Source organism: Penicillium malachiteum (genome assembly GCF_028827825.1).
Source record: "Penicillium malachiteum strain IBT 17515 chromosome Unknown utg000001l:1.0-8184562.0:1.0-8186909.0, whole genome shotgun sequence".
In the NCBI taxonomy this organism is placed as follows: domain Eukaryota; kingdom Fungi; phylum Ascomycota; class Eurotiomycetes; order Eurotiales; family Aspergillaceae; genus Penicillium; species Penicillium malachiteum.
The window spans coordinates 4,669,846-4,696,091 of NW_026643094.1; the positions used below are offsets into that span (position 1 = coordinate 4,669,846).

General features: G+C 46.4%; 7 protein-coding genes across 7 annotated transcripts; 5 read left to right on the forward strand and 2 right to left on the reverse strand.

The window, feature by feature from the left end:
* Positions 1-4,661: 4,661 nt before the first annotated feature.
* Positions 4,662-4,940, forward strand: N7483_001745 (uncharacterized protein; the record flags this gene model as incomplete). Its single annotated transcript, XM_057085182.1, has 1 exon — positions 4,662-4,940. The coding sequence occupies one exon, from the start codon at positions 4,662-4,664 to the stop codon at positions 4,938-4,940; it is 279 nt and encodes a 92-aa protein (XP_056951331.1).
* Positions 4,941-5,794: 854 nt separating this feature from the next.
* Positions 5,795-9,482, forward strand: N7483_001746 (uncharacterized protein; the record flags this gene model as incomplete). The annotated part of the gene is made up of 6 exons (XM_057085183.1): positions 5,795-6,125; positions 6,186-6,826; positions 6,875-6,969; positions 7,957-8,100; positions 8,165-8,766; positions 8,815-9,482. 6 exons carry the CDS (start codon positions 5,795-5,797, stop codon positions 9,480-9,482), a joined length of 2,481 nt encoding a protein of 826 aa, XP_056951332.1.
* Positions 9,483-10,559: 1,077 nt separating this feature from the next.
* Positions 10,560-11,363, forward strand: N7483_001747 (rRNA-processing FCF1 family protein; the record flags this gene model as incomplete). Its single annotated transcript, XM_057085184.1, has 3 exons — positions 10,560-10,744; positions 10,810-11,172; positions 11,282-11,363. The coding sequence occupies 3 exons, from the start codon at positions 10,560-10,562 to the stop codon at positions 11,361-11,363; spliced, it is 630 nt and encodes a 209-aa protein (XP_056951333.1).
* Positions 11,364-11,951: 588 nt separating this feature from the next.
* On the reverse strand, positions 11,952-13,720 carry N7483_001748 (PIN and XPG domain-containing protein; the record flags this gene model as incomplete). The annotated part of the gene is made up of 2 exons (XM_057085185.1): positions 11,952-13,407; positions 13,458-13,720. The coding sequence occupies 2 exons, from the start codon at positions 13,718-13,720 to the stop codon at positions 11,952-11,954; spliced, it is 1,719 nt and encodes a 572-aa protein (XP_056951334.1).
* Positions 13,721-14,172: 452 nt separating this feature from the next.
* Positions 14,173-17,540, reverse strand: N7483_001749 (rRNA-processing protein UTP21; the record flags this gene model as incomplete). Its single annotated transcript, XM_057085186.1, has 5 exons — positions 14,173-14,772; positions 14,835-15,473; positions 15,536-15,781; positions 15,844-17,331; positions 17,418-17,540. The coding sequence occupies 5 exons, from the start codon at positions 17,538-17,540 to the stop codon at positions 14,173-14,175; spliced, it is 3,096 nt and encodes a 1,031-aa protein (XP_056951335.1).
* Positions 17,541-18,250: 710 nt separating this feature from the next.
* On the forward strand, positions 18,251-22,198 carry N7483_001750 (inositol polyphosphate kinase VIP1; the record flags this gene model as incomplete). The annotated part of the gene is made up of 4 exons (XM_057085187.1): positions 18,251-18,807; positions 18,852-20,632; positions 20,719-22,033; positions 22,099-22,198. 4 exons carry the CDS (start codon positions 18,251-18,253, stop codon positions 22,196-22,198), a joined length of 3,753 nt encoding a protein of 1,250 aa, XP_056951336.1.
* Positions 22,199-22,835: 637 nt separating this feature from the next.
* Positions 22,836-26,073, forward strand: N7483_001751 (lipase ROG1 family protein; the record flags this gene model as incomplete). Its single annotated transcript, XM_057085188.1, has 2 exons — positions 22,836-23,026; positions 23,145-26,073. 2 exons carry the CDS (start codon positions 22,836-22,838, stop codon positions 26,071-26,073), a joined length of 3,120 nt encoding a protein of 1,039 aa, XP_056951337.1.
* Positions 26,074-26,246: the final 173 nt, after the last annotated feature.

Consider the following 26,246-nt stretch of genomic DNA (forward strand, 5'->3'; position numbering starts at 1 on the left):
GACCCAATTAGAAGAGGAATCACTTTAGAAATAGATACTCTCTATGGATACACGTGGGGCAGCACCTACACAGTCTATGGTACGAGAGATGGCAAATTTATTACTTGCAAAGCGTGGAGAGACCACCCTGCAGACAGTTGGGACCAAATGGGTATATAATTATATCCAACGGACACCTGAGCTTACGACACGTCTATCACGTCGATATGAATATAAGCGTGCTTTATGTAAAGATCCAGCTACTATAACGGAGTGGTTTAACCGTGTGCAGTAAGCTATTCTTATATATAGTATCCTTAATGAGGATATTTATAACTTTGATGAGACTGGCTTTGCTATAAATATGACAAGTACATCCCATATTGTTACACATGCTAAGTACTATGGAAGAAGACACCTTCTTACATCTGGAAATCGTAAATAGGTTACTGCTATTGAGATAATCAACAGTTATGGATGGGCACTGCCACCATATATCATCTTTAAAGCAAAGATGTTTAACCAAGCCTGGTTTTCGGCTGAAAACCTACCATCTGATTGGCAATTATATGTTAGTGATAATGGCTGGACTACTAATCAAATCATATTGAATTAGCTCCGGAATCACTTTTTACCATATATAAATACACGTATATATGGAAAGTGGCGGCTTTTAATTATGGATGGTTATGGCAGCCACTTAACACCTGAATTTGATCAAATATACGAGGAAAACCATATTCTACCATTATATATACCAGCCTATTCTTCCCATCTTCTTCAACCTCTTAATGTTAGGTGTTTTGGTATAATAAAGTATATCTATGGGCAGGCTATCCAGCAGAAGCTTCGATATAGCATACACCATATTGATAAGCTTGATTTTCTTGCTATATACCTATCTACCCGGGACTAAGCTTATAAGCCAGCTACAATTTCAAATAGCTTCTTAGCAGCTGGCTTAATCCCGCTTAGCTCACAGCGGGTGCTTGAGAAGCTTGATATAAAGCTACGTACACCTACACCACCCCCTAGCAGTGGAAGCAGCAACTTTACCCCCCATACACCATATAAGCCTACCGATATCCGACGACAGGCTTCATCAATCAAAAGGCTGTTAAAACAGAGGTCATATACACCTCCCAGCCCAGCTAAAGAAGCGCTTGAGCAGCTGATTAAGGGATGTGAGATTGCTATGCATAACGGCGCATTTCTCGCTCATGAAATTGAGCAATTACGCGCTGAGAATGGGCGGCAGGCACGTAAGCGTGCCCTACCTCATAGGCAGATGGCTAATAAGGGTGGAATGACTGTGAGCGAGGCAAGCTAGCGTATACAGACAGAGAGAGAGAGGTAGTAGAAGCAGAGCAGGTGGTGGATGTAGAGCGGCGGGAAGCGCGGAAATCGGCTACTGGGAGAGCGCTGCCAAAGTGTACAAATTGCGGCAATATTGGACATAAGAGAAACACATGTACTAACTAAGATAGAAGTCGTTCTAATTAAATATCTCTGTTGTTGGTTGAATGATTGTATATAATATATGTTAGTTGATGGGTAGGTGTGCGGCCCGCTTGAATGTGCGGCTCGCTTACGGGATACGTTACTGTATTTAAAGCATCGAATGGTTGCAAGATCACGTGTATGGCTTGTATTGTTGTATCTCCGGGTTTGAGTCCAAGGGAAATCACCACGGCCTTAGGCGTGGTATGGAGTTGATCCATAGGGGGAGAGATGATTTCGACCCAATGGTCTTGATTCTTCATTAAGTTTAGGTTCTTTCTTTAGTTGTTTATACTCGTTTGGATAACTTTGCTTCAGATTTCGGTGTCTCTGGGTCATCAGGGACTAATAGTGATTCGCTTAGGCCACCATCCGGTCTTAGGTCTGCGGTAGCTTAATATGGGATTCAATTTCCTGTTATAAGGCTAGGGTAAGCCGGATAAAGAAATCTAGAGCGCTGGTCTGTTTGTCTTTTCTCGGGAGGTGTTATTTAATTGCGGCCAGATATGAGTGGAACTTGTTAGGGTTTCGATCATATTGGAAGGCCTTCTGGAAAGAGCGGGCCATATCTGCTACTACTGTGGCGGCGTTCCCTAAGAGGGTCATAGTCTATTTCTCGAACCTTCCCCAATCTTAATAGAGATCTTCAGCATCTCTCTCGGTTTATAGTTCGAGATAACTAAACCACCGCTGGCGACATTTGGAATCCATCTTGAATACCGCGGTATCCACCCGGGAACGACCATCGGGGAAGTCCCGACTGTTCGTATTAAAATAGTAATTAAGGTCCTTCAGCCATTCCGATCTTTCTTGAATGCTAAAGTTAAGGTAAAACGTGTGGAGGGTGTCCACCTTGATTCAGGTGTGTCGCGACTCCGGGGATTGGGAGCGTTGTAGGGGTCTTGCTTACACATGGACTTGGTCTTCCAGCTCACGGATCCGCTGTAGAAGCTCCGCATGTTAAGTCCGGCGGGCGATTTCGTCTTGGAGAGCCTGGAGTTCAGCCTCGGAAGGGGTGAGAGTTCGCGGGGTGTCCTTGAGGTTCTCGGTAGTGAGCAGGGGACCCTCCTGGGTCTCTAAGGTTCCAGTTGGTGGCATAGGGATCGGAATCTCGCCTTTAGCGAGGTCCGGGGTTCCACGCGAAGAGGCCCTTCGGACGGATTGGCGGGTGATTCATTGACTCATCCTTAGGTTACTCGGGTAGCCAGGGGAGAAGTGTTAGAATTGTAATGAACTTGTCAGATTAGGGTAACACCTGTGGACTAGGCGAGATATACTAAGGAGAGAGCACGAGGAGTTGGTTCACTTTGATACAGCGACTAACACTTGAGGAGTGTAAGTCGGGCCCTAGAGGAATTCCCCTCTATGTGCGGCCGGACTTGGTGCCGAATCCCATAGCCACTACGGCAATAGATCTGCATGATCCTCAATGTAGTGTTTCCTTTGTCTTCCTTGACACAGAAGAGGAGCATTCGATGTTAAGTCGCGAGGGATTCGAGAGGAACGGCGGGTGGCTCGTCGGGCCGACATCTTAATTCAGGTAACCAGGGGTAGAAGTATTAGAAATTGTGAGAGAAAGTGCCAGATTAGGGTGGCATCTGGTGGTTAGGTGAATCAGGAAGATATCGGTGATAAGTCAGGTAGTATTTAGTACTTTCCAATACAATAAGAACTAATACTTAAAGAACTTGGAACCCTGGCTCACTGGGGTCCGATTAAGTACTGGATACCCCGCAGTTCGTTGCCTAAGGTGCTCCTGTGATTACAGGATCAACCTGACAAGTACCGTGACATATAGTCAGAGGAGCTGGTGCTAATTCTGCCATAGTAGGGGCCGGTTGGTTTTATTCTACTATAATAGTATTGGCTATTAATAATAATATCATAAGTTTATTCTAACTCTTAGCCTATCTTCTATATGTTTATATATATCTTAGCTAGGTCTTAAGAAAGTACCACTAATACTTAGTAAGTATCTTTATCTATAGGCTGATAGATAATCTCTTCTCTTATTGGATAATAGATAATATTCTTATCTATAAGTGGTTATTTATAATAATACTCCATCATGGTCTATAGGTAGTATTATTTTTCTCTTTGATATAATAGGGTTTAATTAAGTTCTTTTTAATATTCTAAAAGAATCAGAGGTTCTTATACCCTTTTTACACCCAGCATCTTATTCTTTTACTTCTATCTTATTTTATAGTATAGATCAGGGATCGTAGATCATAGATCTTATCCTTAGAGATAGAAGGATATACCTTAATTCAGTATAAACAAGAGGTAATTATATATTAGCGTCGGTGTTCGGTCTCTTCCGTATCCAGGTTTGTCCGAACAAAGGGAATGGTCCCCGGATAGTCCCTGATTCTCAGGGTTTTCCTCCATCCGCCCTTTTTCGGGGTTGTTGTGACTTCACACTTCCTAGAACATAAAGACGTCGTCTAACGCATCAAGAATGACACTTTCTGTCTCGTATACACACATCCAGTACCGATCGTTCGAATTCGATCGTTTAAGGGAGTGTACGGATCTGTCTCCGACATATCCTCCCCGAACAGCCGTAGAAGGCATGTTCAGTTAGGACATGCTACCATATGAGATCTTAGGAGGTAAAAGTGCATGTTTGATTAAGTATAGAATAACAGTAGTTTATATACAATCAAACATAATGACATCAGGTGATGTGCGATCATAACAGTAACATGATGTAAGCAAGGAAAGATACATGGTAATCTTGGGGCGAATATCACAGTTTATTTTAATCTTTTTAAAGAATATAGAAAGCTATATAGACTATATTATAATAGTATTAGAATATCTATAGGAATATAAAAATATATATTCTATATATAATAGATTATAATAGAGGAGACAACGTTTGATCATCACCAGTGTGTGTTCTTCTTCCCGTTCTGGTGCAAAAAAACCCTTAGGTCTATCGAACATAAGCTAACGTCAAGGCGTCTTCTCGCTTATCCTCAGACTTGCTTAGTGATGGATGCTCGCCCAACGAACCATCAGCATGTGTTCAAAGAAGAGCGTCAATAATTCCGTCACATCCAGGTCCAAACCCTTCTAATAGTGTGGGAAGCCTTGAAAATCTTGCTCCACCAGGTAAGAGATCTGGTATCTAAATAGACGACTGATGTCCCAGGGTCCTAACGACACCCGCTATAATGACAGACCAACCCATCTCCCACAACCAGAAACGCCATTATCAGGTTGAGAGGAATTATCGCAAACGACTGAACGAAAAGATCAAAAACCTGGCGGAGGTCATCCCGGGATGGTCACACTCCGACCCGACAACTCTCACCACGGAGAACTCCAAATCGATGGTGTTGGAGAAAGCGATTGCCTACATCACGTGGCTAGAAGGTGAGCAGCAGAAGAAGCAACGCGTATTAGAGGCTAAGAAGGAAATTGCCAATTCTTTGCATTTTCTCTTCCATTAGACAAGCCTACTGGATCCATATGCGGACAGCTCGATGGTTAGAGGACGCTTTACATCCTTCACATCTGATTCATCTAGTACCGCTCCTCCCTCATCCAATCCCTCATAGCATCAATAAATCAATCATCGAAGCCGTGCGAAACCGTCCATGTCGAATGCCCTAGTGAGTAGAATCCATTCTCATTCCTGCCTCCCGCTCGATCTAGAACAGGTGTGCACCTTGGGCCATATCATTTCTTGTATTTAGGAGGAGGTATCGATCCTGGATTCCTGGTGAAGGTGTCGGAGTGAAGTGCTGGCGGTATGTAGCAGATTAGGTGAAAAATAGACAAAATATATCCCTACCCAGCTAACACTTTAGCTCGCTAAATGGCTTACCCTCCTAGTTGGTTTCGTTCCTCGGCACTGTGTCATATTTTATTGTGGTTTGGGGATCTGAATTATTTACCTGATCGAAGGTTACAGATGTAAAGGAATCAGCGTGGGTCTGAGTGCTTTCGTAACATAGAGGGAGTTCTACAGCTATGTATCCAAAGGGCGGATATAGTTTCCCACTTAGGACTAGCATAGTCCAATTACAGGAAGCGTCATACCACTAGTGAAAGAATCATTAGTTATACGTAGTGGCCTGATAGCACTGTGCATAACTAGACATTTATAGCATTATATTACTTATATACCGCTAGCGTTTCTACTCCGCTCTTGTATTTCTCCTACCGATACAAAATTACATCTTTTCTTTCATCAGGCCTCAAGTTCTATTCACAGCTTAACTTAGCGCTATCCCCATTTCCCTCTTTCGCTCTTTTGCCTTCCTTTCTGCCTTTCCAACCATTCAAAATCCATAACAGGACAATGGGCTCTCCTTCTACCTGCTATGACGTTCTAATCCTTGGCGATGGTCCTGCTGGACTGTCTGCAGGCCTGGCTTTGGCTCGTGGTGGCCATTCAGCGATCTTCCTGACCTCGGGATCCTATCGTAACCATGGAGTGACTGCCCTCCATAATGTTATCGGACATGACGGGGAGAGTCCCGCTCAGTTTCGCGCCGGGGCCCGAGAACAGTTGTTACGGAAGTATCCAACCATCAATGTGGCAGAGGGGCATACGATCGTTCACGCGAGCCGGGAAAAGCTCCCTCTTCATGGTGGCGAAGCGGCTGGCTTCCGACTCCAATCGGCCCAGGGTCAGGTATTCTACGGGCGAAAGCTGGTCTAGGCCGCCGGGGGACGCGATTGCTTCCCAGAGGATCTGGAGGGATTTCAGGCTTGTTGGCCGTCCCATATTTACCACTGCCTATTCTGCGATGGGTTGGAGAGGATGCAACTGGACGCCGGAGTCGCCGTCCTGGCATACCCCTGGAAACCGATCTACGGCTATCTGGCGCTACAGGCCGCCTCATTTAAGCCCGCACGGGTGGTGATCTTGACCAACGGTGTCCCTGTGACGGACCAGCAAAGGGAAACATTGAAACTGGCCTGTGCGATGGGATGCACCATCAACGACCGACCGATCGGTCGGCTCCTGCCCCCGGCCACGGCGCAGTCTCAGTCCCAGGTCCCCCAGGACACAAGCTCGGTGACCGTCAAATTTGCAGATGGGAGCTGGGACAAATTCGCCTTTCTGATCAACAAGCCCAAAAGCGACATTGTCTCCAAGGATCTAGCAACGGAGCTGGGACTTGAGCTAGAGCACTCGCCGCAGTTCGGCACCACCATCAAACGCCGGGAACCGTGCGGCGAAACTAATATTCCTGGTCTCTACGTGATCGGTGATGCCGGAACCCATGCCAAGCAGATCGTCGTGGCCATGGCGCAGGGTATGTACGCAGTGGACAGTCTGTGGGCTGAGTTGATCACGGAGGATACTCAAATGCAGGTCAAGGAGGTGGAAGACGCGACAGGTGGAGGAGTTTCCTCAAACGCATTAATTTAGCTGTCATTCTGTGTTTCCCACACTAGGATCCCTAAATACTCGAGCCCGTATAAGGCCTGGCAGGCGACGGTACAGCTGCAGGATAACGGCTTGCGGTGAGTACTATTGACACTACGGCAGTGTATACTCACGTTGCTTAACAGACGGCTCGTAACAGTTATATCCTTTGGACTAACTAATGTACTAGTATTATTCTAATAATTTATAAATATTATATTACAAGGATACCTAGATATATTCATAGTAATATACCTAGATAATATTTTAGTCTACTTAAAGACCATAGAAAAATATATTAAACATATCTACCTAGGTATATCAATGGCATATTAACACCAAATAACCCCATACGACTATATGCCCGATCTTCAACTCTTGAAGTTACTATCTTTACAGCCCAAGACATCTTTTGGGCAACACTGAAAATGTCAAGATCCTCTTCTCCAGAGAGAACACCAATAGGTATTTGAGTACAGTCAGATACAATTTTTTGAATCTCTGAGTTGTTCTTACTCCCGCTCTATGTCCATGTTTCATCAAGGAATATGAGGTTTGTGGGCGCAATAAAATATTGAAGAGTCCAGCCTCTGGTAAACCATCTGCTGTCCTTAAATTGACATTCAGATGGTACATCCGCAAGGTACATATAGCATATTTCAGCTTCTTCATACCATCGATACATGGAGTTGATCGCTTCAGAAAGTTCTGCGCTGCTTGTCTTATCAATACAGCATATGTCTATCCAGACATACTTAAAACTACTAGCCAGAGCGAGAGAGCAAGATTTGCTTATCTTGTCAAATCCTCTTTTTTTGATTCGACCTGCATCCATATCTTGCAGTGAAACCTCATCTTGCCCCCAGGTGTGTGACACAATAGCATATAGTGGGGTATTGTAATCAGTGAATTCTTCAATACTGAAGTTGCCAGAATCGCACTCTGTTGTATTGATTAAACGCATATAACTTCAGCTAGCGGCTTTCAAATTAAGTTAGTGACTATATTATGAGTTGGTTTATTGACTCGGACTTATAACTGGTAACACAGGGATATGAGCTCTTTATTCAAGCTTAACTTGATAGTGTACTGGCCACTGTTATTACGGGTGCACGAAGACTCGGATTACATCGCCTGGGGGATGCTCCTTTGAATGCTTCCACTTCTCCATATGGCTTTGCTGCCACAGAGCCATCGCACATTCGCACTGATATTGGAATTCGCATTTGGTTCGCCCCACTCCATATTTTGCATTTTTTTAAGAACAAGAAACTAATGACTTTGAACTATCAGGTGGACTCTTGTCTTGAGGGATTGGTCGCGTGGCCAAGCTCTTGGCTACTATACTGTCCGTCACTCCCATTTCAATACCCGGATGCCGTTACACATCAATGATGACGACCTGATCCAAGCATGCTCCAAGATTTCCGAGCGTCCACGATCCGAATTCACCATGCTCTCCTGTACAATACATGCGCTGGAACTATCTATCATTGTGCGAGAATCGATTGATATTGAGGATAGTGGCAACGAAGCTTCTCTACGGCGCCAGCATCTAAATGAAAGGTACGAAAAGTACGTGGCAGACTTGCCATCTTACTTTAGGCTGGGAAGTGCTGTTGAGCTCACAGCTATGGGTCCCATGGCCGCCATTCCGGTGCAGCGGTTTATGGTACATCAGCAGCTATGGAGTCTACTGCTTCGTCTGCACCGAGCTACTCTCTCCTCTCCCATGGGACGGGCGTCTTGTCAACAGTTGGCTCATAATATAATCAACACACAAGCCCAAATTCAAGCTCGATGCACGGTTTGTGACTCATTGTCCATCAACGAAACGCAACTCTTCAACGCTACCGTTGTGCTGGTCTTGGGACTCCTATTTGATTCCCCACCAAGTGAAACTGAGCAGTCAAGTTCTCAATTAAGTTGACTCATGACGCGAGATCATATTCGGGAGGCTATTGAACTATTGCGCTCAAAGATATCACTTGGTCCATCCATTGAGGGCACTACCTCCCAAGATCCGCATCAAAGCTCGGCGTCACGTAGTGTTTTGGCTCTTGAGGCACTCATGAAATTGGAAGAGAATGGGCTTTCTGAACAATCAAACAAGAATCGATCTATCCACTCTCAGGTGGTAGAAGTCCTGAAGACTCTGAATAATCCAATCGCCCAGGCTGATTCATCGATATTGAGGCCTTTAACTATGAGGAACAATCCTCTGGCTCTCTCTATATCTACCTCATATAATGTCTCTGATCTAGATGTCATGCCCATTGTTTCCAATCAGCTGAGTCCTAATCTGTGGGACTTTCTGGACTTCCAGCTACCAGAAGATGCAGAGAAGGAGATTCTCTTGCCTATGGTTGGAGACCCTCACGGGTGTACCGGGCTTACCAATACATTATATACCAGCCAAAGCAACAATCTATCAGAAACACTTTTGACAAACAAATCACCATCTTCTCTGGGACTCGAGCCTACGTTGGGCTCTACGATGACCCCTTTAAGCGCTGATGCTTTTGCATCTGTTGACTTTTTAGATGTCATGGCAAATGACACTGATATTCTCCATGACGGGATGCTAGATGACTATTTACTCGAGAACTAAGTACTCAGATGAATCTAGGTGTATATTAAGAGCCATGAAGTAATAGAATTCTTGGTTTAAATACTATTCACTCGAGCCTTTCGTCGTGGGAAATTAAGATCATTTTCATGATAAATTAGTAAAGAAAGAGAAAGAAAATTAAAAAACAAGATAAGAATAAAAAGAAAAATGGGAAAACCCACTATTTTAACTCTCTTGACTCCCCTGGTCTATAAGGAATATCGTAAATCGTTCTTGCCTAGGCGGAACGGCCTTTTCCCAAGGTTATAACCCTGGAAGCAGCCCGCACCTCACGCAAAATATCCAGCTTCGGAGAGTAGGTGCTGAGGAGAGGATGAAGTCCGCAATGGTGAGACGGCCTAATGCTACGAAACCATTTCCTGCTCAACTTCAGCCTGGCAGCGAGCGATGACGCTAGGATTGAGTTTCCCACCATGAGCGCCCACGTAAAAGGCGAGAGACCAAACCATTTGACATTTGTAGGGCCTGAGGCCGGATAACTGCCATGCGAGCTACCTAGGTACCGTAACAGCTGCGCGTTCCTCCACTGTCTTGTTACCTAGATTTCTGGAGAAATTGTACTATGCGTGAAGTCAGAGTGAGCGCCCATCATGATGACGCATCAGGCTAAACTAAGGTGTGATTAATGTTATAAATTGTCTGCTTTAATTGATATTGAAAGTGTTCCGTCATGATTGCATTCCAAGATCATTGTTCAAGACTTCAAGTATCCGTGAAGTATACAGCAACTCAAGTGCTGGCTCCGAAACTCTGAGACTCCGCAGATCCTTGGAAACGACACAATTTCCATGGAATATGATCAATTACACCTGCAAGATGATATATGAAGGTGATATTACTAAATTTTAATGATTCTTTCGTAAATTTCTGATATCTTTCTACTACATATTCTAGTATATTAACAGAATGGAGTTTCATCTGGTTTATAGATCGATATATAGTTAGTCACGTGTTATACATGCTGAGTCATCCCAGATAAGCCGCATTATCTGGTTATCGGAATCCAAATTTCTTCATCTCATCCACCAACTATTCCATCACCATATTCTCTTCGCCATGGGTGTCCAAAGAAGAACGCGCAAATTTGCGCAAACAAAAAGAGCAATCACGCTCCGCGATAATCGCCTGTTTGTTTCCCCTTCCCTTGTTTTCAGTTACCATACTAACCAGATCCCTCTCTCCAGCAAAGAAAATGACCAGAAAGATAAGCCCAAACCCAAGGATGATGTGATTCGAGAAGCGTATGTTTCTCCTTGACTAGCGAACCCCAATAAAATTTGGTGGGCTGACAACAAAAAAAATATAGGCCTCAAGCTCCTTCATCTATGTTCTTCCAGTACAACACTGCGCTTACACCTCCGTACTCCGTTCTCGTTGACACCAACTTCATATCCCATACCATTCAGCACAAGCTCGACATTATCCCCACCATGATGGACTGTCTGTATGCGAAATGTATCCCTGTTATTACGGACTGTGTCTTGGCAGAGTTAGAGAAGTTGGGCCAGAAATACCGACTAGCCTTGCGGGTTGCTAAAGATCCTCGGTTTGAGCGCATCAAATGTGATCACAAAGGAACATATGCCGATGATTGCCTGGTGGATCGTCTCATAAAGCATCGTGTGTATATTGTGGCAACCAACGATCGTGACCTCAAGAGGCGAATTCGGTACGTGCTCCTCCTTCTACAATTTGCCGCTTTCTCTCTTTTCTTCCTCTGAGGAAATAGGAGCACAAATCACTGGTCTTTTTTTTATCCAAGTCTAACTCAAGCCTAGAAAAATTCCTGGTGCCCCTATCATGAGTGTCGCCCGTGGAAAATATGTCATTGAAAGGTTGCCAGATGCCCCCGAGAAGTGAGGGCATAATATGGATTTTCAATGCCTCCCGATATTCATAATTCCTCATCTATACCCTCTTGTTTCGACACGGCTCTTTGAAATTGCCAAGTATTGCCAAGGTTGAGCAACAAAATACCCCGAACGACACTTTTCCAGGAGCTGCTTGAACTGGAGTCACCAACAATTTGCCCTCTTAGTCTCCGAATTTAACCTGTCTTTGCCTCGCTCTCATTGATCCCCACAGGCCTCGTGGGACCAAACAAGCATCCATGCAATGACATTCATGATACCTGGCAACAGGTATATTCGGTGAAACGGATACTGGTTCCAAGGTTCTAGGCTGTGAAATAGCGATACAGGCGTTGAACTACTGATTTTGATATTGATTTTCATGGTTCGGAGATACCTTGAATTGTTTTATTGCCTTCTAAGAATATAAAAGTTAGGGCAAGATTCCTTTTAAGAACAAGTGTCCAATTCTGGTCTATCTGGCTTCACTACGAAATTTATTTTTGTTATAGCCGTTTTTCAGCATCGAGATGGATTTATTTCTGTATTCCTTAAGTCTCTAAAGTGGATAGGACAGAGCTTGATAGCATAATCCATATCATTCGTAAGTCTGAAACAATTGGCACAGCGATTGGTGAGCAAAAAACTCTCCTTGGAATCCCTGTGTCAAGTCATGTCGAGAACCTAGAAGTATATGTGCAGGGGGGAGCTCATCAAGAAGGGATAAGTGCTCCTTCCAAATTTTTTCATCGATCATAGGCAAAACTTGCTTCAGAATTCGAAGCGAGTAGAGCACCGCGTGTATGGAAGCTAGGAAATGAATATCAACCCAGTCACCCATTTCCCCCATCCTACCACTTTCCAGAAATTGCTTCAACCCTGTAAACCCGGGAAACATGGGACTGTCGTGATCTTCTTGGAAGATCTCAGCTAAAGCAAACATGACCCAAAAGTAATGCTGCGACGGGTTCCCCAGGACTAATGATGCAAGTTTAAGACGCGCGCCGATGAGTTTTAAGGCTTTGGGGGATTGAAGGGGCTCATAGAGAAAGACTTCCCCCGCGACAATGCGTCTACCTCTGCGAACAAACTCATAAACAGAAGGGGATTGACGCTCAGTAGGGTATGATAAGTTGAGAAGAGAGTACGCTGTAGTCCTGAATACGCGGCCTCGTTCCCAAGCACACCGCCGAGAAGGATCCTCGTGCAAAATTCCCAGGTAGATGTGTGGTTGATCTGAAAAGTAGATACCAGGCAGCTCATATTGCCAAACTAGTTCAGACACTCTGGGGTCTAACACTAGATTGCGGAATCGATCCTGTGACTTTAATTCTTCCTCTGTACGAGTACGATATTCATTCAAGAATCGGTCATAGTCATTATTTCCCTCGGTCTCGAAACTCTTTTTTGCCCGTCGTATAAGATCCGATAAGCCAAGCTGGGGGTCTTGCTCCAACTCATAAGCAAACCGTTGTATATTTGGGATTCCAATTCTTTCACAGATCTTTTTTGGGAATAGTTGCAAGCCTCGAATCTCCGACTTATCTTTATCAACAGCACCCTCAATTAAGTGTAGGGAATTGAGCATAACAACCGCTCCGTGGGAACCTAAGTCATGGACGACTAGGTCTGAGTCGTTTGTCAACACCGCAGCACCAGTGAGGTTTGCAACTCTAGCACACTCGGGATCCGCTTCTCCGGCTACCATAACAGTGATATCAGCCCAGGGATATTCGCCAGCTCCCAGTTCAAGGGAATCGACTTCTTGCTCGAGCTCTGTGGCCAGCTGGGGCTTGGTCCACCGACGCTTGAGGTCCTCGAATACCGCCGAAACCATAAATGGGTTTTCAGGTAAGTTCCTGAAGCATGACGGGAGGTTTCGGGTTGACCAGAACTGGGCTGGCCTCATGGGACTTCTTTGGCGCTGCTCACTTGATGGTGCAACGAGTGGTTGACGTCGGGAAATCTCCAAGCGCTGTCTAGACCTTTCAATTCGGCCCAGGCGTGTCTCTCGTTTGGCAACTGGCAATGCACCATCAAAGCATATTCGTTGACTATAAGTTTAGTCAGAATTGCTCAAAGTAAGAGCTTGAAGGGAGTTTACATTTGAACACCGCGCTGGACGAGCTGTAACAGACAGCTGGCAAACCCCCGACTGACCTCGTCACAGGTGGGTTGAGGGTCAAGTGTGCCATTCGATATCCTCGTAGATGCCAGTAGTCGATAGTTTACGTGATAGACTAGACTGGGTCCGTCAATAACCACAGATCGTACGGTGGGTGGACCATCTTCCTGAGATGAACTGTCGCCAAGCACCACGGTTTCCCCATAAGGAAAGAGATGTTTGGTCAGAGATGGGATTCCCATTGCTGAGTGTGATTTTAGGGAAATTTGGAGAAAAAATATGAGGGAGAAAGAGAAGGGGGTAAAAGTTCAAATGTTTGCCAAAGTAGCCTGAGATGACGGGAGTGTAGTTCTTCAAATATTTGCCTAGGTGAGGTTGTGACCTCCAGGTTGGGAATTTCTCCCCTCCTTAGTCAGAACATATCATCGCCTCCAGGGCTGCCCGGGTGATAACCCATATAATTGAATTTCTATCCATTCAGCTGTGTACAGATCTAATTTTCACTTCAACCTTGGAATTTTTTGAAACTACTGTTATTACCGCCTCATGTGGTGAATGCTACTTGTGCACTGTCGAAGGTTCAGGGGACATAATCTTTCCATATCTACTCGCTAACCCAAAATTTTGAACGAGTATACAAATTTGTTAAATATATACATTACAGTAGAACATTTGAAAATCTTGCAAGTTTCATTTACCGGGCAGATCTCAAAAATCCAACAACTCCACGGCAGTATCCGACAAGCTCAGCAAGACGCTTGCCTTCCTGCTGTTGTTCATGAGCCCAAGACGTCAGAGCGTCACGGAGGAGGCGGTTTTCAGGCTCTTCCTGGTGGGAACACAGCGCGACTGTGTCAGCATGAATCTTCAAGAAGACTGCCATCCAGGCATTGACTAGCTCGAAATCCCTTCGCAATTTGAGGCGAATAGTGAGAGCGTTAACAAAGGCTGACAATTCCGAGAAGCCATTACGCGCCCGAGGATCAAGAGAGCGAATCTCTAGATCGGCCAGAGCAGGCGAAAGAGTCTTGAGATGCTCGACGAGTGGGTCGAAATCACCGGATTCATGACCAGATAGCAGGTGTCGGCTTGTAGTGGAATCGAATCCACTGATCCCGGTGGATGTCTTAGATAGTCGAGATCGTTCTGCCTCCATGTTCTGAGTGAGAGAACCGTTTTCAGCAGCAAGGGAACTGGCGGCAGAGTCCTGAGCTGACTGAGGTTGCAGCATAGAGGGGAGGAAGAACGGAGCCTTCTCGGGGGCCTTGGGGGCTTCCTTGGGACGATTGCGTTCCTAGGTGGTGTCAGTAAGATTTTCCAAACGAGAATAGATGGACGAGGCTAATTATTACGTACCTTGATCGAATCCAGATGCACAAGGGCTTGCCACTTGCTCTTCGGGACCAGACTGAGAGTGACCATGTCCTTTTGCAGTTGCTCATTCATCAAGACGGGACCGTCTGTCTCGTCCGAATCGTCGACTTCCATGAAGGCCGCCTCAACAAGGCCTGCACCACTCTCCCCAGATGTAGTGGGAACACCAACATCCTCAATAAGGTCCTCATCAAGGTTCTTGGTGGACACGGGCATGAATAGGCTGCGGTTGCTCCACAGGCTAATGCCGATGCTTCCTGCATGTGCTGTAGCGAGAAACTCGCCAGTGGATGACATGGCAAGAGAAACACAAGTTTTAGACACCCGGAAGATATCGATCAGATGCCCAGTGGGCAAATCCCAGACTCGAATTACCGAATCCATGGATGCCGCAATGACCCATCTTCCATCGTCAGAGAAAATGAAGTCGTTAACTTGACCCACGCATCCCCAGAATTCACGGACCAATTTTCGGGTCTCGAGATCAACAACGCGAATGGACAAGTCATCGCAGCTAAAGGCAGCCAGCTCGCTCGTCTTACTATATCGGATTCCAGTTGGAGCAGCCATGGGGTACCAATCCAGTTCATCGATTAACGAACCGGTGAGAAGATCCCAGAACTACAAAAGAAAAAATCAGGTCAGTACAGAGAGAGAAAGCATAAAGGAATCTGGAAGCATACCTTAACCTTGCCATCCAGACTACAGCTAATGACAGTCCGGTTCAAATTATCAACCATTAAGCCAGTCACTGACTTTGTATGCCTTGAGCCTTGTGTCTGATCAATTGCATGTCCTTTCATGGCTCGAGATTTCGCTCGTGGTGGAAAGCTCTGGCGATGCAAGCCAGATTGGAGATTGAACATATCAATGAAACCACCTGCAGATCCAACAACAGCAAAAGTTCCACAAGGTGAAACAGCCACACTCTGTTGTAACTCATGATTAGCTATGATATAAATCATCTCCCCTATATGAGAACAAAACATACCTTGACTTCTGTTCCATCGCTGGTCGGGAATGCCCAGCGACCGGCCTTCTTCTTGCCCCAGAACCAAGTTCGAGCATATTTATCGCCACGATGGCCAGTGACAACACTTTCCCATCCTGTAGAGTTCGTCGATTCGGTGTTTGTAAACTTCGGATTGGACCAAATGGGACCAGACGTCGCGACACCCATGCCGCCATCGCGGTTCAGAGAACATGCGATACAGGTGACCTCAGGGGCCTTGAGAGAGTCTACCACAGATGAATCGGAGGGGTCCATCTTCTTGGACTTGCGCTCCACGCTACCTTGCGAAATCTCAGTATGTTGACTGTCCTTGCGTAGACTAAGTCCCCAGAGACTGGAATCCTTGCTTGCGCTGAGCAGCCACTTCCCGCCCGAATCAGATCCATCAGAAGCTGCTGGTAAGAATTCGAGAGTGCTGACGGCTGCAGAGTGTCCACCTCGAGAGTGGAGCGACCGAGGAGTGGTAGAGAAGGGGGTCTCGTCGAAGATCCATGTTTTCAAGGTATTGTCATCACCGGTAGAAACGAGCACAGGCTGCGCATCCAGAAACTCCACTCCACTGACGCCTATACTACTATCACGATTCGAAACTCGGTGGGCACCTCGTAGGACTCCGGCCACGCGGCCACCCTCATTCAAGTCCCACATGGTAATATCACCACTGCCGCTCGAGGCTGTGGCCATGACGCCGGCCTGTCGGCCATCATGGCCTGCTCCAAGACCGTCGCTTCGGAAGGTGATTGATGTCACAGGAAGGGCTCGCGCGGAGGGGGTTCGCAGTGATAATACCAATTGACAGGATTCAATATTCAAGATTGCCAAGGATCCACTCTTGTGGGCGATTGCGAGAAGTGATAGGACAGGAGTTGGGTGCATTGCAGTCACAGGTCCTGCGTTAGGCGAAGAGGAAGGCAAGGTGTAAACCAATTTGCCAGTGCGTACATTCCAGATATCAACAGCACCATCCATTCGACCCACAAAGACCTTGTTAACATACGTCGGCATGTTACACATGATTCCGCCATAGATCTGTTCCCCCGCAGATACGCTAGGGTTCGACTGGGGACGCAGACTGGTGTAGTGCTCGTAAGTCCCAGTCTTCCACACTTCCAAACCACCTGCCCAGCAACCAACCAGCCATGATCCAAATACTAGCAATTGGGTAATGGGTCCTTCTAAGCCGGGAGCCTCCAAAGCTGCGACTCGCTTTCCACGTTTGAACACCCAAATACCTCCAGGCGCACGGGGACGAAGAGAGCCCCAAGCGGCGAATACCTTATCCTGCCACGCGCATGTCGCCGTAATTATTTCCGGGGTTTGTGGTCGACTCAAGAAGATCAGATTCAATCCTCGTTGCAGATCGTAGGTTTGTAGCGTATGGCCCACGGAAGTAGTGATTTGAAAAGTGGACTTTCCTAGACGAACACTGGTAAATGGGACAGGAGTCGGCGAAACCAATCCTAGAGTCTGAAATATTGAAATTGATCAGTAAGAAACATTTCTCTAAGGGAAGCCAAAAGCCAAAAAAAAATAATATATCACTGCAAACTTACCCGGAAGGGCGCAAAGACTTTAGAGCCTCCCCGTTGATTGATGACCTTCTCCTTTTCAGCAAGAGTTCTCTTCTGCCTTTTTGCCAGAGGCAAATCAAAAGGATCACTGGCCATAGCTGGCATGTTGGAGTATCTTCAACCTCTTCAACAAGATGAATTGTACGAAGAATGGAGATTTTTTTTTCTTCTCCGCCTTGGGAGCTGCACACCGCCTTGAGAGGGATCTACACCAGGGTACAGAAGTACTGACCAGTTGACTATAATGTGATTACTCTAATACGGGATTAAGAAAAAGAAAAGAAAATTTAGATATAAAAATAAAAAAAAATAAAAAAAAGCAATTAGAAGATAGGAGCTTGATATTATGTATTCCTTAGAAAAAAAAGAGTATATTTCTCTTATCATCCTAGAATTGTACTCTATATACTTCCAAGGTTATATTTAATACTAGTATTCTCATACCATACAGTATGAAAACTTGAAGCTTGTGCAGGTTAATGGGGCTGATCGTTTTCGTCCAATGTCAGTGCTGCAACCTTGTTTCTTATTCTTCCCTCAGTCTCTTCAAATTTTAATTCCTTCATTCTTGACCTCATTCTCCCTCTCAAGGATAAAACATCTCCTTAAAGAAATTACTCTGCTCCACTTAAGCATGCTTGCTTATCTATCCCCACTGCAAGATTTTTGATTATCTGGATAGAGTCCCCCCCACTAAACCCCTCTATCACCGCCTCGACATCGTTCTCTACTTCCCCAATCCCGCGTTTCCTACGTTCCGGTCCTTCGGTGCAATGGATGAGGATAATTCTCAGAATCATAGCTCTTCTGCCAATATGGAATCCTCCAAGGGTGTCTTTGAACAGATCCTAGGTTCGGGCTCACCGCCACACCAAGCTCTCGGTGATTCTGAGCAGAAAGAAATTCCTTCCTCCGAACCGTTGACATCAAATCGTCTCTCCGGCCAACAATTACCAATGAAGTCAAATCGAATGGAGAGTGTATCGGATTCTCGTTCAGCACCCCGTATTGGTCATTCCAACCGCGAATCAAGTCGTGCACCCCGACGTTTTAGTGGGAGTACAGCCGCCAGCTCCATTAGTGAGTTGGAGCACAATGGTCCTAAACCATGGCGGATTGGTGTCTGTGCTCTAGATATTAAGGCGCGCAGCAAGCCTAGCCAGAATATCCTTACTCGTCTCCAGGCGAAAGGTGAATTTGAGGTGATCGTGTTTGGGGACAAAGTGATTCTGGATGAAGCGGTGGAAAATTGGCCTGTATGCGATTTCCTGATTGCCTTTTTCTCAGATGGGTTCCCTTTGGACAAAGCCATTGCTTATGCTCAACTCCGCAAACCATTCTGTGTGAATGACTTGCCGATGCAGAAAGTGTTGTGGGACCGACGCTTGTGCTTGATGATTTTGGATAATATGGGAGTCCCCACCCAAAGAGAGTTGAAGTGAATCGTGATGGTGGACCGGTTCTGGAGTCACCAGAGGTTGCTGAACATATTCATCGTTTGACTGGAGTGAAGTTAGATGGTCCGGAAGATGGCACAGGAGGTGGTGCGTCAAGAACCCAGCATGTCTCAATGTCAGAGGATGGAGAATCCCTGATAGTGGATGGCAAAGTTTTCCGGAAACCATTTGTGGAGAAACCAGTCAACGGTGAAGACCATAATATTCACATTTATTTCCCCAATGACCAACAATACGGCGGTGGTGGCCGTAAACTATTCCGCAAAGTCGGCAACAAAAGCTCCGAATACGATCCCAATCTCACCGTACCTCGCTCGATCACGGAAACCGGAACAAGCTATCTGTATGAGCGGTTTTTGCGAGTGGATAATGCTGAAGATGTCAAGGCATATACCGTGGGTCCAGACTTCTGTCACGCTGAGACACGTAAGTCACCTGTAGTAGACGGGCTTGTACGACGAAACACACATGGCAAGGAGTTACGGTATATCACCCAGTTAAGCAAAGAAGAAGCTGCAATCGCCTCGAAGATATCAAACGGATTTGGACAACGGATCTGTGGATTCGATATGCTCCGGGTTGGGGACAAGAGCTATGTGATCGACGTGAATGGCTGGAGCTTCGTCAAGGATAACAATGATTATTATGACAAGTGTGCCTATATCTTGCGGGAAACCTTCCTGACTGAGATGCGCAAGTGCGAAGGATCAATGGAGCTCTCTGAGCCACCTTCGCCAGATCTAGGTCAATCCAGAAGAAGCACAGCCGGTTCACACAGACATCCTCTGAAGACATTGCTGAAGTCTCCTAGCACCTCTCGTCTCTACAACAGTCAGCAGGCGTCTAAAACCCATGATGCACCTGCCTCAGATGCATCCACAGGCGTCCCATCACTGGCATCATCCTCAGGGATTGACTGTACTGACCCCCAGGGGAATATCAGTGGCCTAAACTCACGTGAGGGTCACTCTGATTCTCGTGGCTATAGTCCGTCTAATACCAAATCACCAGCCGTTTCTCTTCACCATGGCGGTGATGGGGCTCAGCCACCACTCCCCGCCTCAAAGCACTCTTGGAAGCTTAAAGGAATGGTAGCAGTCATCCGACATGCCGATCGCACACCCAAACAGAAATTTAAATTCACCTTTCACAGCCAGCCTTTTGTGGACCTTTTGAAGGGACACCAGGAGGAGGTTGTCATTAAGGGTGCAGCAGCCCTGTCCAGTGTCTCTGATGCGGTCAAGCGCGCCATGAATGAAGGGCTTGAAGATATGGATAAGTTGAAGCTACTTCGTACTTCATTGGAGAAGAAGGGTGGCTGGCCTGGTACCAAAGTGCAAATCAAACCCATGTTCCGTAAACGCAAGCCAGAAGAGATGCGAGAACAGAGTTCAGACCCAGCCTCTACAGTCCCACCAGGGGAGACTGAGCCTTCCAAACCACTCTCTCCTGTCCCGAGCCCAAGTGAGGGTGAGAAGGATGAAGCGTTGCGCAGGTCTCAGACACGAAGCGACTCCATCTCAGGTCCTACCTTTTCTCGCTTCTCTGCGGCGGAGAATGATCTTATCTTGGATAAACTGCAGCTGATTATCAAATGGGGTGGAGAGCCTACTCACGCCGCACGCTATCAGTCGCAAGACCTTGGTTTAAATATGCGGGATGATCTCAAGTTGATGAATAAAGAGGCTCTCAATAATGTTCGTCTGTTTACCAGCTCCGAGCGTCGCGTCAGTACAAGTGGTAAGTGAACTCTTTCTAATTCTCATTGTTCAATAACCATATATCTTCTTCCTTTATCTTTTCTCCGCCACTAATCAATCTCTTAGCACAAATCTGGGCTTGCTCGTTCCTGGACCAGAAGGAGATCCCTGCTGATTTGATTCAAGTCCGGAAAGACTTGCTAGATGATTCGAATGCGGCGAAGGATGTGATGGACAAGGTTAAGAAGAAGCTGAAGCTTCTCCTGAGAGAGGGATCAGCTCCTTCGCAATTTGCATGGCCTAAGGATACCAATATTCCAGAGCCGTCTGTCGTTCTTTCCACTGTGGTAGAACTGATGAAGTTCCATCGCAATGTGATGCGCCATAACTTCAGCAAACTGGAAGGCTCATTAGAGAAGGCTGATAATCCCAGTCAGTCGGAGTCACCCGACCAACCACAGTTATCTAATGTGCAAGGCCGATGGTGTGCTGGCGAAGACCCGCGTCTTTTCAAGGAGCGATGGGAGAAGCTCTTTGCGGAATTCTGTGACACCGAGAAGGTAGACCCCAGTAAATTGTCGGAGCTCTACGATAGCATGAAATTCGATGCCCTTCATAATCGACAATTCCTGGAATGGGTTTTCATGCCACCTGACAGCGACAGGGATGAGGACAAAGAAGATAGTGTCAAAGGCTGGAGCCCCTCCACCAAGTCAGAATCAATCTCCGAGCATAAGAATGGCATCGAGAATGGAAACGACAAACATGAGGAACGGACCGAAAATCAGTCATTTGCACAGCGTTTTGGCTTGAAGCGACGATTTCAGTCCCCCGAATCATTGCAACACCTTCGTGCACTAGACGATTCCTACGATCATTACTTCAAGCTCTATCCTGGATCCAGTTCCAACAAATGCAAGGTCGATGAGCGCCTTGCAAAACTGCGGGAGCTCTACAAACTGGCCAAGGTCTTGTTTGATTATGTCACGCCCCAAGAGTATGGTATCACAGATAGCGAGAAGCTTGAAATCGGACTTCTCACTTCTCTGCCACTTCTCCAAGAAATTGTGCGAGATCTGGAGGAGGTGCAGGCTTCCCCCGATGCCAAGTCATTCTTCTACTTCACGAAGGAGTCGCATATCTACACCCTTTTGAACTGCATTCTTGAAGGTGGTATTCAAACCAAGATTGCTCGCAGCACCATTCCCGAGCTTGACTACCTGTCCCAAATCTGCTTCGAGCTTTATGAGGCCCGGGATAGTGAGTCGGAGATCAATTCCTACTCGATTCGCATCTCCATTAGTCCCGGTTGTCATGCATTTGATCCACTAGATGTGCAACTGGACTCCCGACACGCGATCGGGTGCGCTCCTCGCCGTAGCTTGACTGCTCATCAAGATTGGAAAGAGGTGATTGAAACACTGAAAGCGAAATTTGACACGTGAGTACTCTCCTACAGACTTTCTCTCTGGAGACGATGATTCCGATTCTAATTGTCTCATATAGGGTCAAACTACCCAAGACTTTTATTGCTGTGAACCTAAGTGAGAAGCATGTTGCACCTCAACCAGAGGAACCTCAGCCAGAAGAACAAGAGGACGCTTGATCAAACACTCTTGCCAGTGGGTAAAAATGAGTTCTGGAGTAAATTCCTGGAACTACTGTATTGATACTTTAATGTACACATGAGAACTATTTCTTTGCTTTCAAACCTATCTTCAAGTAGTTTACTTGAATGTATTTTGTTAGAACCTTTAAATGCTGGAAATTCATGATTTCCAATGTCCACTAGACTCGTACTAGGACTTATATCCTGATAATTCAAGGGGATATCTAGTATTTACCTATTGCTACTAATAATAGTTGGTGTACGGAGTAGTTAGGATGGGGCTGTGCACATGTACGGAGTGCAGCTTCAGGTATCTTACCTAGTATTGTACTCCATAGTAGACAGCCTTTAGCCCTTAGAGTTATCCCTGAAGCTATATGTGTCAGTTGGTACTTAGGTACTGCTGTAGAATTTTACATGTTTCAAATGGAAAATTTATACAAATATTTTAATAGAGAATGATAACTTGAAAGCCTTCCTGTTGACATGGTCACGCGCCATGCCGCCATAGTGTAGGATCAACCGAAAGCTTCCGCCCTGCCGCATCACCACCTTTGCTAGTCACTTACTAGTATCGTTGTTATCCATTAATAATGATCATGTTTTTAGGTCATAGAAATATCTATCGACTTCGATGCTAATCACACCTCGAACTTACTCCGCCGCGCAAACCCCAGACCGAGCGGTCGCCAACTCCCGTACCGAGGGTCCCTCCCGTTTCTACACCCTCTCTGGGTGGCGCCAGAGCTTCGCAGATACAACACCGATACCAGAGATGCTCTTAATCCACCAAACTGGCAGTGTTCGCGTTGGAGAGGTTGTCAGGTCAGCTTATCTCTAAACCCCTATGCGCCGCTTCTCGGGCTATGGGGGTGACTCCTAGTCCTCGGGGTGGAAAGCCCACTTTACCAATCACTCGCGCTAACAAGATTGATCGTTATAGATATACCGTAACCTATACACCGGCGGCTGATCCTATTCTTCCTCTTCCGGCTCAGCTCTACGTCCGAGTGAAAAATGCCTCTGCCATCCCGTTTCGAGCCGCATATCTCCATGGCCCATATACCCTGTACACATCGTGCTACCCATCCACATTCGATCCTAACAGCAAATATGACAAACAAGAGACAGAGGGAGCACCGCAGTATGAATCGTATTTGAAAGCAGGCGGGAATTGGGATGCGGCAATCAAGCTGCCGACCCATTTCGGGACTTCTCAGGATCTTGTTGCTGGTCAACAAGAGCCGGAAGGCCCTTCTTCGATTTCCTGGGTGATTGAGATTGTATCCCAAGTAATATTCTCCAACAGCGCCTCTGTTCATTTTGAATTACTGGTCACTCGAGATGCTCAATCATTGGAATATTTTTCATCAAGCGGGACTTCAGCGACGGGGATGGGCCCTCCTGGGAAGTTACAGGATCATTGGACCCCCAAGACTAAGACCCAGCAAGTGGTTGCTATGAAAGGAGTATACTCCAAATCGATTACTCTTCATGTAGATGATACCACCACTCTATGGAATAGTCCGCCGTTGCCATCCAAAGCGATTCATGTTGAAGCCGGGGTTGATTTTGGAAATACCTCTTTGCAGGCAGATGAACAAGATATCACAGGTGTGGCACGAATCCCAGCTTCGTCCAAACAGAAAGTCCATCTGGTGGTCGTTACCCATGGCTTGCATAGCAACTTGGGGGCGGACATGCTCTATCTCAAGGAAAGTATCGATGCCGCTACTAACAGGAATAAGAAAACACAGAGCCAAGACACCACACCCGACCATAAGGACGAGCAAGTGATTGTCCGAGGATTTTCAGGAAATGCAGTTCGAACCGAACGTGGCATCCAGTACCTCGGCAAACGCCTGGCCAAATATGTCTTGTTAATGACGTATCCTGATCAGCCATACTTCCCTCTCAAGGGTCCTAAATCGAAAACATTTCATCGTCCTTTCAGTTCGCGCAAGGAACAGACCCACCTGGCTTCAGACCCCTCTACCTCGTTGGACCAAGATGAAATTTTTAGCGAAGAAGATCATGCTTATCAGATCTCCAGTATCAGTTTCATTGGGCATTCTCTCGGTGGACTTGTTCAAACCTACGCAATTGCATATATCCGAAAACACTCTCCGTTATTTTTTGATCTCATCAGGCCAGTGAACTTCATTGCCCTCGCTACTCCTTTTCTGGGGCTCAGCAACGAGAATCCAATGTATGTTCGCTTTGCTCTGGACTTGGGACTCGTTGGGCGAACGGGTCAGGATCTGGGACTAAGTTGGACAGCCCCCAAGGTGCGAAGTGGTTGGGGAGCCATCATCGGGGGACGAGGAGACTCAACACAGGACCAAAGTAATCCTGATCCCGGTTCAAAACCTCTGTTACGGATCCTACCTTGTGGTCCTGCTCATGATGCTCTGAAAAGATTCCAGCACCGCACTATTTACTCTAATGTTGTCAATGATGGAATCGTTCCTCTACGCACGTCTTGTTTGCTCTTCTTAGACTGGAGAGGGTTGGACCGCGTGGAGAAGGCAAGAAGAGATAACGGTCTTGTTGGCACAATGGCTGAATGGGGCTGGGCGGAATTGACTGGGGCCAATTCCAAATCTCCACAACTGACTCGAGTCGATGAAGTAGCAGGGCCAGTAGACGGTGGCTCTTCTTCTCTCGTGGAACATACGGACCAGGAGTCTATAGACATCGTCGAACCATCTTCCCCTTCTCCACGACAGTTTCTGGCCACAGCCCAACGACCCCCTCATCACGCTTACACGGCTGGGGCTGTCCACAAGGAGAATGCCTCCGAGGATACGTCTTCGGGTCCATTCAGTTCGTTCCTATCCTTATTTCGACCGAAAGAAACCAAGCTTCCGTCGCGTCCCAAAAATACCAAAATCTACAAACGTAGCCAGACTCTCAGCTCGTTTGATACGAATGAAAACCCTGGCCCTATAGTTCGAGGAAACTCACTATATGAAGATGAGGAGGGGTTGCATACACCCCCTCGAACCACATTCTTCGAGTCAGCTGGGGACTTATTGATGCCCCCATTACCGCCCACAGAGTTCATTCTGGACCCTGCTGCCCGCTCACGAACCATTTTCCATGATCGCATCTATCACCCCGATGATGTACCACCTCCTTTACCCGTGAAGCGACGAACGATCGCATTCGGTTCCCTTCAAAACAAGAATTCGAAGTCGATCTCAGCTTCATCTCAATCTTCTTCCAGTTCCCATCCTCCTACTCAGACCCAGACCCAGAATCAGACTCAATCGAGTCAGAGTGGATTGAAGGTGGAAGAGAAGATCGCTCGGGCCTATCACCGCGATTTGACTTGGCGGAAGGTCCTTGTTCGCCTGGAGCCGGATGCGCATAATAATATTATTGTACGACGTATGTTCACCAATGCATATGGATGGCCGGTGGTGAAGCACCTGGTTGACACTCATTTCGGACATACCGAGGCTGCGGAGACAGACGATACACTACAACAAAGTGCTGAGCGAGCCAAGTCACCAAGTATCGGGCCTACTGGATCTGGAGATGAAGTCGAGGGACAATGCGAGCATGAACAAGAGCAAGACATGTCTCAGGTCAATCGCAGGGAGTCAAATCAATCCCACGATTTTGCGGATTCTTCTCAGTCCCTCGAAAGTCCCACCCTTGTCCATCAAAGAGTAGAGACCTTTCCCGCTGAGCACCAATCTCATAAGACTACCAGCACCGCTGGACAGTCTCACTATACCGAAGTCTCTAGACAAGATTCGGCGCGTTGGACTGATCGCCAGGTGGATGAAGATGACGATTGCGAATCTGGATTTGAGGAGGAGACTGACGCTGGCTTTCGTTGGTCTCCTAACCTTCGGCCATGAATAAATGCGTATATTTAGAATTTTACTGTGGAATGTCCCTTGGAAGCGCAATGCATCTGACATAGAAGACTGTATATATTCATTCTTGCTATCAGACCTGTACTTAATTGATAGAATCTTGACAAATTGGTATTAAGCAAGTCCCTTCAAGTTCTTCCGAGTCTATATTTGAT